The sequence below is a fragment of the Struthio camelus genome, chromosome 3 (genome assembly GCF_040807025.1).
Source record: "Struthio camelus isolate bStrCam1 chromosome 3, bStrCam1.hap1, whole genome shotgun sequence".
Classification (NCBI taxonomy): Eukaryota; Metazoa; Chordata; class Aves; order Struthioniformes; family Struthionidae; genus Struthio; species Struthio camelus.
Genome location: NC_090944.1, coordinates 89,251,878 through 89,266,562, shown reverse-complemented (window position 1 = coordinate 89,266,562; position 14,685 = coordinate 89,251,878). Strand labels below are relative to the sequence as shown.

Below are 14,685 nucleotides of genomic sequence, written 5' to 3'. Positions count from 1 at the left end.
CTCTCAGCACTTACTTTCCCGTTCCTTTTTCTTTAAGCGCTTTCTTCTTCGATCAATGGAAGCCACTTCAGATTTTAAGGACAGGTAGTGTTTCCTGATTTCCTGCAATTTTTCTTGAAGAACTGTTATGCGCTCTGCACTTGTCAAATTTTCCAAGTCAGCTGCAAGTTAAACAATGTCTGTTAATTGTTGTATTGCAGTGTTTCTAAAAACTTCTGAGTTTCAATGATGCGGAAAGTGCTCAAATCCTAGTGATGAACTTCAAAGTAGTAGACAAAGCCAAGAAATGCAGCAACGTCAACTGCAGTTTATTCCCACAAACTGTTTATTACCAGAAACTCTGTTCTTCAAATAATGCTATCACAAACACTTTTTTTTTTTTTTTTTTTTTTTTACGGGCATAAGGAAAGGAAGAAAGATGTGGGCCTTACCCTTCCCTTTGGAGGGGAAACCAAGGCAAGGAGAGCTCACAGACATTGCAAATGTCCTAGCTCCCCGCAACAGCGGGAAACGTGTTAAATAGCACTCTAAAGTCCAATTTGTTTTCTGCCAAGCAGATTTAGCACATGCAACGTAGCAGAGGTAAGAGAAAGGAGCAAAAGCTCTTTTTCCTGTTACACAGGACGTCTGTCCAATGAATCTTAGGAGGTCAGTGGGTGAGCGTTCAGGAGAGCCGGGGAACAGCCAGTGAGCCAAAGGATAATAAAGATCTATTACGTTACACAATCTTGAAAAACAGCAGAACGTAATTTGATTGTGAGGAAGGGCTAGGAGAAAAATACTTTTAATGGGGAATAACATGCAGATTCACGGTTGTGGAAAAAAAAACGTAGGGTTACGTTCTTCCATCGCAGTAAGAAAGAGAGATAAGTGGAGAATTCCCTGAGCATAAAAGAACACTCCTGGGAAAGGATTTAGCATAGATGTCTGCACAACACGCTGTGCCAGCCCTTTCCTGTCCCCAGGCTATGGGAAGGACAGCAGCCTTCACACTGTCTGGGACAGCAAGTGGAAGAGAGCTCCTTCTGCCCAAACTCCCACTAGCATAACGCTCTGTGAGCGTCAGAAACTTGATGTGTACTAAGGTCATCTGTGAATATTGAATGCAATATTATGGATTATTTTAAAAGTAATTCATATCAGTCACTTCACACAGCTTTAACCTGACCTTTAAAAGCAAAGAGAAAGCAACTCACGCATGCATCCACAGCTGGTACTAAAATATGAGGAGAATAATGTATTGCTGAATAGGCAATTAGACTCCTGGTAACCAGGAGAGAGAGGGGGCCAAAAAATCAGCAAGTTTTTTTTTTTTTTTAATAATTATTTTCAACTGCTTCCCTATTGTTATACTGAGGAGTTACATTCATCTAATATCTTGTCATACTCCTCTTTTCTCCACCGCATAAAACCATGCAACAGTACATCGACACCCTTGCCCATACAAAGGCAAGGAAGAAGTTACATTAGTATCACTGAGGCACTAAAAATAAGCTATTGAACTGCTTTTCAGATGGATGAATTCATGTTCTTTTCAACACTGCACTCACAGCTAGCCAAATTTGTACCCGTAGCTGACTGACACCCACACACTGAAAGATTTTATTACTACAAGTAGTAAACGCGTCCTCGTTTAGTAAGGCAAAATAGAAGGGAAAAAACGTTACAAATCAATTATGTAGATGTCTGAATGATAACTAGAGAAGGAAGAGTAAAACAGTAAGAAAACATCAACACAGGAAGCATGCCTCATGGATAACGTTCATGCCAGAATGGCAAGTCAGCACAGGATGGTAAGAGAGGCAAGTCTGCACAGGAGCTTAACTGAAAGCCAGAGTTAAAGGAGTGGGATATAGGCAGTTACTGGCACTGCAATTGCAACAAATTAAAAAACCCCCACAGAACTGAAAAATCCACACCCACCCACCACTGGATTTATCACAAAACTAAGCAAAGTCAGGATGGAATCACTTTGCGGGGGGGGGGGAGGGGGGGGGGAAGACCCAAACTAAACAAAACTCAAAAAACCTGCTTATACGTTACTCTAGGAGCACTCTGGGCTTGCTCTGAAGAAAATACTTACACATTTGAAAACTCCATTTGTAAACTTTGGGCAAACGATTATTCTGTTCTTTGAGATCAGATTCCTTCTCTCCATTTTTCCCACATTTTCCTGGAGATTGTGTTCTTGCAGGTGATTTGGTTTGGTGAGATTTCATGCCAGTTGAAACCGATTTTGCTGGCTGAGACTTGGACACACTTTCACCAGCAGATAGTTCTTCGCTATCACTGCTGTTTGCTGCAGAAACAAGAAAATGCATTATTATAAATCAACCATCTTTCTCAAACCAAAGTTCATCAGAAGCGGCCCCTGCACTGATTTTCAAATAAAAGGAGTTTGACTGAAACCCTTTTACCCTAAAACGACATAATTTACCCTGGCATAGAAACCTGGCACACGGCCCCTTTACTTCTCTAGCGCCCAAAGACAGGATCACAGAACAGGCAGCCATACAATGGGGATTCTCTAATTCCAGAGTTCTGTGAAAGGGAAACCTTGCACTGGTAACACTGTCCAGCTGGTTGCTGTGCAGATAGATTCATAGCTATGAAGTGGACTCATGGACATCAAAGTCCTAGAGCTAGAAAGTGGGTAAAAGGACTGTACTGTGGCTCCATTACCTGTCAGGGGCTCCACAACCTATTCTGAATGATGGCAGGTATATTGCTGAAAGTGCATATGAGTGTATGTCAGAGAAAAAAAATTAAATTCTTCCTTGAAGATTTCTGAATAAAATCTTACTACCCAAAGTCTGTAGAGGGAAGGCGAGTCCTACTCTCAGAACTGTTCAGACAGCACCACATACAGTTCTTTGGAAACATATTCATGAAGATGCTTTCTACATTAGAAAAACAACACAAAGAGGCTGTTTAATGTGATAGTGTAGGAACAAGTGTTATCCATGAATTTATGAATAATTTTTGCTTATGAGGCTAGACTTGCTTCTTTTTCCAAAAGAGTTAGCAAGTCTGATTGCTATATTAGAAATTAATAAGAAAAACAAAGATAAACAAGAGAAGGATATACCATTCAGCATATACAAACTTCTACCCGTGCTGCAGTTTTAAAGGTTACAGTTATAGATGAGCTTATCCTTGTACTCTCTTAGGCCATACGTAAGATAGAAGTGAGAGTAAGCAACTGACTTTTTTTTTTTTTTTTTTTTTAAAATAACACCTCATGTCACCTTTGGTTACTTGAAGTCTTCAATGCTAAGGTAACTAGTAATGAGGTGAAATTTATATATCATTTACAAAAAACCCTCCTCAAGATACAATGTTCAAATTCTTCTTTTATTTGCAGAACATCTCCAGCTGACCCAAACCCAAAGAACTTCAGCTCACACTAAATCACTTTTATTATAAAGCAATAGAAACCTATATTCACTTCAGCCTAACTAAACTGTCCAAAGGAAAGTAACAAAACAATCACTCTAAAAAGATATGATTTATGATGAATGATCAAAAGGATCAAGATTGTTTAGCCTTACAAAAAACAAAACTGGGGTGGAGGAAGAGGTAATAGTTCAGCATAGGTCTAGTCAAGCAGTGAAAGAAAATGCCTAGAGAAGTTACAGAATCTCCATTATTAGAGTTTTTTCAAAAAGTGTGTTTGATGAACATTTAGTAAGAGAAAATTACGCCTCAGTTGTACATGCCCTAGGCATTGACAAGATGGACCCTCACAGTCCTGCTTGGTTCTGTTCCTTATGATTCAGTTACCTACACCAGAGAAGTTGCTAAACACGTTCTTTAGCAAGGAAGAACATCAAGATACATGTTGTAGAAAAGAACCCTGCTGGTCGCAGAGCTACAGTTGTCTGCTGTCTTAATGCAAAGAGACAAGAGCTGAAGCTGCGACACAAACAGCTTTAACTGATAGACCGGAATTTTGCAAAACTGCATGTTTCTGCTCACAACGGATTCCACATTTTCTTTTATTTATTTTTTGCCTTTATTACAGCAATGCTTAGAGCCTAACAAAAAGAGAGTCCATATACGCCAAACACTGCGCACAGTACAAGAAACAACCCTAGTCCTGAAGTGCTTACATCCTGACATAGGATCAGCCTGTAACGAGATACAGGCTGAGAAAAAGAGATAAATCCATAGAATCAAAGGGAGCAATGACAAAGCTAAAAATGGTGCATTAGTTCTGCAAATTCAGTTTGTTTTGTTACTTTAATTCCTGGGGTGAGGGAAGGAGAAAGGATTTTGTTAGGAAGAGATCAGTGAAACGGAATGAAAAAAGAATGAAAGAACGTGAAGAGCGGTTCACTGAACACGCAAGTACATGAAGTATGGCTGCAGTGAAAGCAAATGCCAGATCAGAAGGGGGAGAATTTTAGTAAAAGCTGATAAAAGAGAGACATAGTTACACTTTCGATCCTTATTTCAACTGCTTTTTATAGCTATCCTGCTAGCTTCACTCTCTGGCTGACTGTCCCCTGACATTTCTTGTTAATATTAAGAGTGAGAAGAGGCAGTAATAGATCCTGTCGTCTCCTGAATACAAGCGTGCAGGTCTCTCTCTTGTACAACTCTGCTTTTACTAAGCCTCGCTTCCCTAGCACCATAGTTCCTATTCCAAGCAGCTTCTACAACTTAATTTAACAAAAAAGCTGCAAAAGCACGCATTATTTATTCAAGACATAACAAATGATAGAGGAAGAAGACAGAAGCTATCTTCTTCCAGAATTATTTACATATTTGCCACTGGAAGAGGTATTATCCTCCAAAAACCCCATGTTGCAGAAAGCATGAAGTGTAGTTTGAGCCAAATTCCAGTCTCCCCTCTTAAACATGCAACCAAGATGTCAGAGAATTCCTGTCTTTTTCCCTGTGGTAACAAAGGTCCCAATCCGACTACACATGAAACGTGCACTCCTCTTAAGTCTCCCTGAATTACAAAATATTAAGCATTTCTTAAAAAATAGGCCCAGAAATAACAAAAAGACACTTAAAAAATATTTCGGCATTCATTAAAAATACCTTATTCCTTTAAGCAGCATGAAGAACTCCCTGCTCAGAATATTTTGTCCCCATACATTTATTTCTAGACTTCATCTCTGCTATCATTCAACAGGTGAAACAATACTTGCATGCGTGTTATTTCACATTAAGCTGCTGTACTTACTAGTTTTACTCTTCTTTTTGTTGTTCACAGAAGATTTGTGACTTCTTTTCTGCTTTTTTGCAGAGCTGCCTCCTCCCTGAGCATCTTTAAGTCTTTTTTGGCCTGTACAGACTATAATTGAAAGAAAGAAACATACAAAAAAAAAAAAATAAATACTTGCACTTCTGTGTGTGCACTTCTCAACCATAACATCTTAAAAAGCCAAAAAACAAAACGAATCATACACCTCAGAGCTTAAGTTTGTAGACAACTGTCCCTGTCTATCCTTAACGGGGTTCAGTTTTCCATTTATATTGTCAAGAAAAGGTGGAGGAGGGAAAGCAGACAAAGTTTGTTGACTGAAGTACATAAATAAGATGATTGCAAATAACTTTCTCATATGCATCACCAGAATTTGTCTGATCACATGGACTTTTTAAATATAATTTTATATTGTAAGTTAAATTGGAATATATTTATTTGAAAAACTTAGGGAATCATTAGAACTGAATAAAGTTCAGTGGAAATAAAGCCTCTGCCGCACTTGGAAGCTGTGAAAAAAACTGAAACTAACATTTGTTATCAGTAGTTACACTAATTGAGTGTCCAAAAAATCTAGAACTGAGATAACGATAAAAAAAGTCCACAATCAGCCGTAAAAAAAAACCAAAAGAAGGAAGAAGTCTACTGCTTTTTGTGACTACAAGGAAAAAAGTACAAGAGGAAGATTACTCTTGTACTCTTTCCCCGATAAAGGGTAGAAGAGGAAAAAAATTCCAGTACTTTGCAAATAGGAATTGTTCAAGTTTACACTCACACAACCTCCTGACTTACAGATGAAAATGACTCCTGTAACAAAATCATGTAAAGTAAGATACAATAAGACAAGAGATTGAACTGTTCTTTTGAAAGGACGTAACAAAAACAGAATGATGATGATAACACACCCTAGAGGTACTGCGATTGAGAAAGTTTTCAGTTAATTACTTTTTCTCCTCAAGAGAACCGAAATCAGTTGAGACGAAGAAATCACTTTCGTCATCTCAGGATTACACTCAGACATAAACTTTCTTCTTTTGGATTAATAATTTTTTAGACAGATTAACACGGTAAAAATAGCTATGCTTTTCATGGGAACTACCTAACAGCCAGAGAATCTCGCAGAAGCTTTTTGGGCCCAGCCTTGCACATCACTAAAAGGCAGCCAGTCCATTGATGTCACATAGACAAGCGCTGGCAGGACTTGGGACCACTAGAGTGGAGTGAATAATAAGGGCCAAGACGGGGCCTTCAAAAACAACCTACAAAAACATATCTGAAAGTGAAAACCCATTTGTGAGTTAGGCAGGAAGGGGTGAAGACACCCCCCCAGCCTCTAACCCTATCTATTTTTAAGACTTAAAATGGTTTGAACTTTATTTCCACAACATACTGAATTATAAGCATGACCTACAGTAAATATATAAAACAAAAAAGTGAAATCTAGAAATCGCAATATGGTAATTTTATAATGGAAAAAGCTGACAAATAACAACAGATTCAGAAACTCAAAAGGAAGTATCTACATTTTTAGCTAGAAATAGTACTAAGATACTTCTCAACTCTTCAATTTAGTCAATAAAACCTGTGATCAAATTCTTGTGAATCATGAATGTAAAACAGCGAACCTTTCCCTTCAACATTGAAAGAAGGAGTCCTAAAAAAAAAAAAAAAAAAAAAAACCAGCAAGTTTCTTAAAGCTGATACAAGGTAGCCAGATTTAGAAAGCACTTTGAAATTGTTGCCTAAGGAAGCAATAATTGGCACTTGATTTTTCCAAATCATCAGCATAAAGAAAAATCAAAATTTTACCTAAGAAACAGTATCTTCCACTTGCAAGCAAGGTGCTTTAAAGTGTATGCAGCCTGCTACAACATATATTCCCTATACGATGCATTAGAGCTTACTCTGGTCTTTCATTGTCCTTTCCAATATAAACTTCATTCTTATATGCTTTATTCCTCATTAAAAGCACTAGAATTCTTAGCAAAAGGCCACGGAAAGTTTCCTGGAAGATTATCTTTTATTCATCTGATGATTATGTGGTTTCCATACATTTGAAGTAGACAGCAGGCTACTATTTCCTCCAATAGTATTAACTAACGTGTCAGTAGTGTAACGGTAACAATGCAAATACATCACAGCAAATGAGAGCTAGGTCTAGGTGGAAAATAGCTCTGTTTCCCCATTCCCTTTACCTTTTTCAGAATGCTCTGGCTGATTACTACTACTGGAGCTGACGCTGGCATCAAAACCTGTTGGAGAAATATTTCCCTCAGACTGCAGGTCTTGCAGCTCCCCTGCAACGCTATCCACCTCTATTGTGCTATCAGTTTCACTTTTAATGCTTCGTATCTCTTCTTGATTTGGCGGTAACATCTCAGAGACAGTGACACTGGATTGATGTCTACTGGATTCCGTTACGGTTACAGATGAAGGTGATTCAGGTGTTGTAGGAGGAGTATTTAGCACTGAATTACTCCCACTGCTCGGAAATTCAACTTTCTTTTCACCCATTTCAGTTGGTTTCTCCTCAACAGGTTTAACGTCTACACTAGCTGGCAAAGGTTTTTCAAGTTCAGAGCTAGGCAAAGAAACATCTTCTTCTGCAAGAGTCTGAAGCTGCTCCTCTGCTGCAGTGTCCTCAGCGGCAGCGTGTGGAGGGGAGGCAGCAGCTTCAGTGTCGGAATCTGAGAACAGTTCCTTCAGTGTTTTCTTTGGCCATTGTCCCTGAATACTTGACCAGACATCTTTTCGATCCTTAGCTCTGGTATTCTGAAGTCTTTCATCAGAGTTATTTAGAAGCTTTATCCTTTTCTCTGCTACTTCAGAAAATCCTGAGTAGAAAGTACTTGTCCGTAAAGACTTCCTTTTCTCCTCTAATCCATTGTACTTTTTAGTGGGAGTGATTTTCAGTTTAGATTTGTCCTCCTCGTCTTCATCTGAGGAGCTGTTACTGCTGTTTTCTAAACTAAGGGAGTCTTTGCTTTTGGACTTCTCATCCTTTCTGTTAGGTGACACAGTCTTTAAAGATTCCTCTGCAACGCAGTATCTTCGTTTACCACGTTTTACCTGTGTTTTTGCTGTTTTATCAACTATTTCCTTTTTTACCTCCTTTCTCTTCTTTGCGGTTTCATCTTCTCCATCAGAGTCAGTATCTTCAGATAATTCTTCCAGCTCTTTTCGCAGTCTTTCTGGAGACTTGGATCCTGACTTGGGCACTACTACATCTGTCAGAACTTTAGTTTCCTCTGGGAGGGATGAGTTGCTCTGTTCTTCCTTCAGACAGAGTTCATTTTTATCTTGGCTCATAGCGTCATCTTGAGATTCCTCTTTGCCATCAGCATGTACATTCTGGGCACTTTGGTCATCTTCCTGCTCACTATCATCAGAACTTTCAGAAGCTAGTTAAAAATAAATCCAAGAAAACACAAAAAATACTTTGTTTTGATTCTGGTTACAAGCAATACCAAAAAACAGCTGAAGAAAAATGCACAGATATGAACCAATGCTACTGAGATTTCTAGTAGGATATATATTTTTAAACTGCATGCTATAAAGACTTCAAAGGTTATCTCCCGTTCTATTAGAAGGTATAATAGCTAGATTAGGAGCAGTGTCACCGAGTTTGGAATCTCAGTATTATAAAGCACATCTCTCGGAAATCCTTCCAAGGAGTTTCCCAGGCAGAAAACGCATATAACCACAGCTTTCATCTAAGTGACATTTTATTAATATATACAAATGTGAACTTTCTGCATAACAGAAACAAAGACAGAAATTCAAAGAAGCGTTTAATATAATAAAACTTAATGTTTCTTATGAGTTACAACATACATGTACTAACTGCCCTTTCTCCAAACCTCAAAACACAGACTAAGAAAGAACTTTCCTTAAAGAATCCCTAATGCAAAAGGACACAATAAAAACAAATACACAGGATAAGGTGTCAAACAAACCAGCCTGGTGACCAGCCTGGAAAAAAAAAAAAAGAGTAGGTAAACAAAGGTACTTGGAGAAATATATGAATAATAAGAGTGTAGATTACAGTAAGAAAACTCAAGGCCAGGAAGGAAGAAACCGAGAAAAGAAGAACAGAGATATGATGAAGAAAGAATCAACAGCAGGCCCATCCAACAGGAAAAGAAACGGATACAAGGAGCGATAAGAAGTGGCTCAAATATATTAGTAGCTCCTTTTATAGCCCATTTTTGGTGGTGTAGCCAGTTTAACACCCTTCATGCCACCTCCTAGCTCTCATTTTCAATTCCTCACTAAAACTTACCACCTCCTTAAAGAAGATAATGTAATTAAAGGGAGAGAAGAAAGGCAAAACTTTCAAATGAGATGATTAAAGTTAAATTAACCATTTTAGTCTACTGAAGTACAACAAACTTAGAGAAGAGCATGCTAATACATAAGTGAGAGTTACATCACAGAACAACTTGGAAAGTGCTTCCTTAGGTGTTTTGTTTTTTTAAGATAGGCAGGATCTGAATTTCTACTCTAACACTCAATCAGAAAGCAAATTTTACATCCCTCTTTCAGTATGCATTTTTCTTTTTAACTTAAAGAATCAAGGGACATATTATGGCCTAAAGTTCCAAGAAGTCTGTCACTTAAAATGAACTTCCAAGACTTGTCTTTCTCATAATCTTAAGAGCATCATAACTACACTACTATGTAATAAAGAAGGTACCAAAATTGGCCGTTTGAAATGAAAATCAAGAACTCTGTGTTAAAAAAAGTGTAACCAAGACTCACGTCTATTAATTTTCCCTCTCAACCTATTTATTTTACTTGTAACATTTAAAGGAAAGTTTAGGTAACATACAATAGCGTTAATCATTCCAGTGTAAGAAAAAGACCTTTAAAAAGTCTTAAGCAAACAGTTCTAAAATTGGGAGGGGGAGGGAACACAAACATAGTAGTCTTCCGTATTTTCTTAGTTGAAAAAAAGTACATGGTCCTAATCAACAGCGTGAATGTACACGGACTAAAATGACAGAAGAATGGTACACAATTAAAAGCATTTCTAGAAACTAATTATGTAACATAGAAAACATTTAGCCTTCCAAACATTAGAGGGTATATGTCAAATTGCTTTTGCAATCAGAAGTTAACAACAGATTAATTAGAGCAGTAATAACAGTGCCATTATCTCCACTAAGTGTTTTTTGGTTTCTGGTTTCCTAAGAAAATGAAACCTAAGAGATTATGCTGAAAGCAATAATTTTGGCCACATTTAAATAAATGTCTGGAAGATTATTAAATCCTTATAACTCTCACAAAAACTGGTGGTTACCCAGACTGCCTATATCCTATAGAGTTTTTTTCCAGGAGGCACATAGGGAACTAAGGAAGAAGAAAGGCAACTAGTTATTATAGTGCTGACAAAAAAAGTGTGGGAATGAAAAAAAAAGTTAGGAACAAGACAGGAAATCTAGCTTTATTATTCCCTTTCTTCACGAAAAAGAAAGCTTTGTCAGATTCCAAAAAATCACATAGATCAAAAATTCAAAATTTTGGAACTAACAGAGGAAGCAAAAAAGCCTTGCTGGGCACAAACAAACAAAAGCAAAAAACCCCCACACACCACAAACAAAAACCCTGAATCTACAATACCTATTTTCAAAAAAATGTAAACTGCTTATATATAAAGGGTAAGAGTATGTATAAAGGCTTCTGAAGATGATGTAATACAATGAAAGAGATGCATAGCCAGACTCAAAAGCATACAACAGCATCAGTTGCTCTACACTGACGCTTACTACTGGTGAAAGGTTATTCACAAAATTAGAAGAAGTTTAGGTACAATACCTTGTAGCCCATTAAGGATAGAAGTAATTTCTATAGATTTAACTGGAGCTTGTTCAGAACTTTTGGCTTCTGTGCTATCAAGTTTGGACCCAGTCTCTGGTGATGCGCTGGTGTGAAAGGGTGGTTTTGACAAACGTCGCAATTTACAGTTTTTAGGAGAGTACTTCTCGTCCTTCTCTTTGTCAGTTTTATTCTACATTAAAGAAAAGTTAAAAATTCTTGTCATTTGAGCATACAAATTAACATAGACTACAATTAAGCAATGGTGATAGTTACCCTCATCATCAAATCTGAAAAGAAAAGCTTTCTTCTTTGTTCAAGAGTCCACAACTACCTTTCCGGATCTATGCTGAGGCTCTTACACCAGAGACGGGAATTACCTCAACACTAGTACAAGTCTGAAAGGGGAGACTGCCAGCACCCTAGGAGCGAAGGCCAAGGGGCAACAGGCAGGACAAGGTCTGTGACACCCCTGTTCCGTGAGCTGGCCCCGGGCTCCGGAACGCCTGCCCACTGGGCCGGCAGGTCCACGGTGTGCAGGGGAGAGCTCCAGCACCGCAGGCAGGAGCGAGAAAAGTCTCCTTGAATCCTGCTGCCCAAAGCAAGTATCATAATCTGACCCTAAACATCACTTAAAAACCAAACCAAAACAAAAAGACTTCAAAGAAAAAGAAAGGGGATGAAGGGAATTAAAATATATATAACATGGACACGGATTAGTCATTGGTTCGTTCTCCAGAATCAGCAGAGGGAGCTCACAAACGCTGCTGTCCGGAGTTGGGCTGCCACCACCGCTGCCGAAGTGGATCCATCCAGTTTGTTTCCTGCTAGTACATAACTTAAATCCCAAGGGAAGAAAAGAAAGGCTCCCCCACCCCCAAAGTAAAAGAACAAAACTATGCTGAAAAAAAGTTTATTTACTTTTAAAAGGCTAAGAGGCAGTCATTTTTATTGTCGTGTATGTTCCAAGGTCTATCAAAAGGCTTACAAGTGCCTGTGGGGAAAGTATGTAAAAATACGTTACACCAAAGCTGACTACAGGGGTGGGGATGAGGGGAGGAAAAAAGAAGAGAAACTACCTTTATTTTCTTTCGATGCTTAATTTTTGGCACATTTTTATCAGCTGGTCTCACTATCTTGTCTGCCTTTATCCATTCATCATACCTAAAAGCAAAAAAATTGAACACATTTAATGTTTTAAAGCAAACATTCAAAATATCATAGAAGAAAATTAACAGCGAATTCAAAAGTATTAAACATATACAAATAGGACTGGAACTTAAATAAAGTCATTGATATACTTTTCAGTATGTAGAGTTACAGCTAATATTCAGTTCTTCATATGCTTAGATATATAGGACAAAGTTTTCTTAACTGATTGGCATAAGGCAAGGCTGGTATTTTGTAAAAGTCTGGATTGAACAACATGAAATCCATACACATTAGGTGAAACAAATTATCAAAAAGATAATTCTGTATGGATCTCTAAGAGGTGTATTTTGTACATACACTGTAAAATATTATCAGTACATTTTTAACAACTACATAGAATGCGACTAGTTAACCAAAAATAAACTCTTTCCAGTACAATTGTTTCTAAAGTGATCTTTTGAGTCACTAACATTTTGGGAAATGGTCACTTTTCAATTAGTTTTTAATTAGTTTTTCATCTGACATCAGAAGATACAGCAGCTGTCTTATCTCCTACAGCTGGATATATTCTTAGTAAGAATATCCTTTAACTATGGAACTGTACTTACTAATTTCACTGTGCACTTCAAAACTCAAGAATCAACTTTTTTATAAGCATAATTTGCTGTCCTGTTTCAAATGTGAATTCAAATAGTTGTCTGAATAAGAAGCAAGTCTGTTAAAAATTAGCATACGTTAACTTGTGCCTCAGTGGGCAGCCACATATAAATTGTGAGCTCGCTATGTAATGAACCAAGTACTCGCAACCATGCTAGCCTTCCAGGTGGACTTAAGGCACCATTATTCTGATGCACAATGACTGCTGATACAGTCCCAATTCAGTTTCTTCGCAACCACTGCCAATTGTATCTATAATACCGAATGATAAATTTAAAAGGATTATTCAGGAAAAATTGTAGGCGTCCAACTTGTTTTTGTTTTACTCCAAGTCAAGATCTAAAAACCAGATTCCAGAAGCTACATACTAATTTTACTAACTTGCATTTCACATAACACAGTGAAGAATGGACACCTCAGAACACAGCACAGACAAGAGGAGTCAAAGTTATCCATTCAGTCTAGCAGTAGTCTCTAAAATTCAAGTTTCCAAAATAATTCCATGTTGCAACAACAAATCAACCACAAAAACGTTATCACCATCTAACCTGTCAGACTGCAATACCCCGAAAACTAACTATATTGCTGCAGGTAGTTTTAATTGTACTGCTACCAGGTTACTGGTAAGTGGATAGGCTCAGATTTCTCTTTAAAACTTGAACAGAACTCTTCAGTGCTACGCCTGCTAAGAGAAGATTCATAATCATAGTGGTTTCCAGTCAGAGCTGTCAGCTCATAAATTGTGAAGTCTGAAACACATCCCTCCTTTATGCTTCAGGACTCCCTTCAGAAAGCAGGTAGCCTCACATATCCGAAAGCACAGGGCCTCCAACAACCAACCTCATACACATAAATAATAGCCAGCAGTTGCGAGCTTGTTGCAAAAGGGATAAGCAGGAGAGCATATGATGGGAATATACTCCAAGACGAGTACCCTCACTGGGCTGCGGATGATGCCCTTCACAGGGGAAGTAGTGGAGACCTGCAAGGCTCCCAGTGTGCGTCCTCTTACCTGTAACAAAGTACATTCAATAGCTGGCCTGCTTTATGCCCGCTTTGCCACTGGAATAGGGCTAGCAAGCTGCGTTTCCTCCCACACCACAGCTGCTTCCTAAAGACTGGGGTGCACTCAGGTTCTTATGATATGAATGGACAGGGAAGGGATGACTGATGCAGCACCTCAGGATTTTAGATACTTGGACTTCAAATCTGGTGTCTGCTATTTAAAGCATAAAGAACATCTAGATGGACTGCTCCATGTGGTTTTAAAATAAGGCATCAGATTTGATAAGGAAAATTCCTGTACTCCGGTACTTTTGACAACCCTATTTCAAGTAATCTTTCTTCAAATCAAAGGCCTGTTTTCAGGAAGGAACACTGCTAAGTAGAATGCCAAATGGACTTTGCGGTTTAGATAAATGCAAGAGGATTTCCTTAGACCTAAATACATGCAGGACAACAGCAGTAGGATTAGACATTCACAGAGAAAAGCAATTATTCCAAGTATCCTTTCCATCTCAATTACGTTGCCATAATAGAGAATCTGTGTTCACTGATTCTATGCATTTCTAACAACAGAACAATCTTCTACATATGCAAACAAAGTCTGTGCATTGCACATACTGTCAATGATTCAGGATAATTGCACTGCCAGTTAGGGTGACAGCTGATAGGACTACGGCACATACTGAAGTGAAGGAGAGAAGCAAGAGCAGAAGCATAAAAGAGTCTCTAGATACCATTAGGGTCCTAAAGGTTACATATATGAAGCAGTGTTCACAACTCCTCATCTTAAGGGGAACAAACAGAAAACCTACGTGTCTGAGAGTCACAGTTCCCAG

General features: G+C 38.2%; 1 protein-coding gene across 4 annotated transcripts in view; it reads right to left on the bottom strand.

Annotated features, from left to right (window-relative positions):
- ARID4B (AT-rich interaction domain 4B) overlaps window positions 1–14,685 on the bottom strand; it is a 95,701-nt gene that overhangs the window by 2,815 nt on the left and 78,201 nt on the right. For all 4 annotated transcript variants that reach the window (XM_068938981.1, XM_068938983.1, XM_068938984.1 and 1 more), the window contains 6 exons: window positions 12,115–12,199; window positions 11,036–11,228; window positions 7,414–8,619; window positions 5,198–5,308; window positions 2,084–2,299; window positions 15–161 (listed from right to left, as the gene is read on the bottom strand). In XM_068938981.1, coding sequence (XP_068795082.1) covers window positions 15–161; window positions 2,084–2,299; window positions 5,198–5,308; window positions 7,414–8,619; window positions 11,036–11,228; window positions 12,115–12,199 — 1,958 coding nt within the window. The remainder of the gene's footprint in view (window positions 1–14; window positions 162–2,083; window positions 2,300–5,197; window positions 5,309–7,413; window positions 8,620–11,035; window positions 11,229–12,114; window positions 12,200–14,685) is intronic.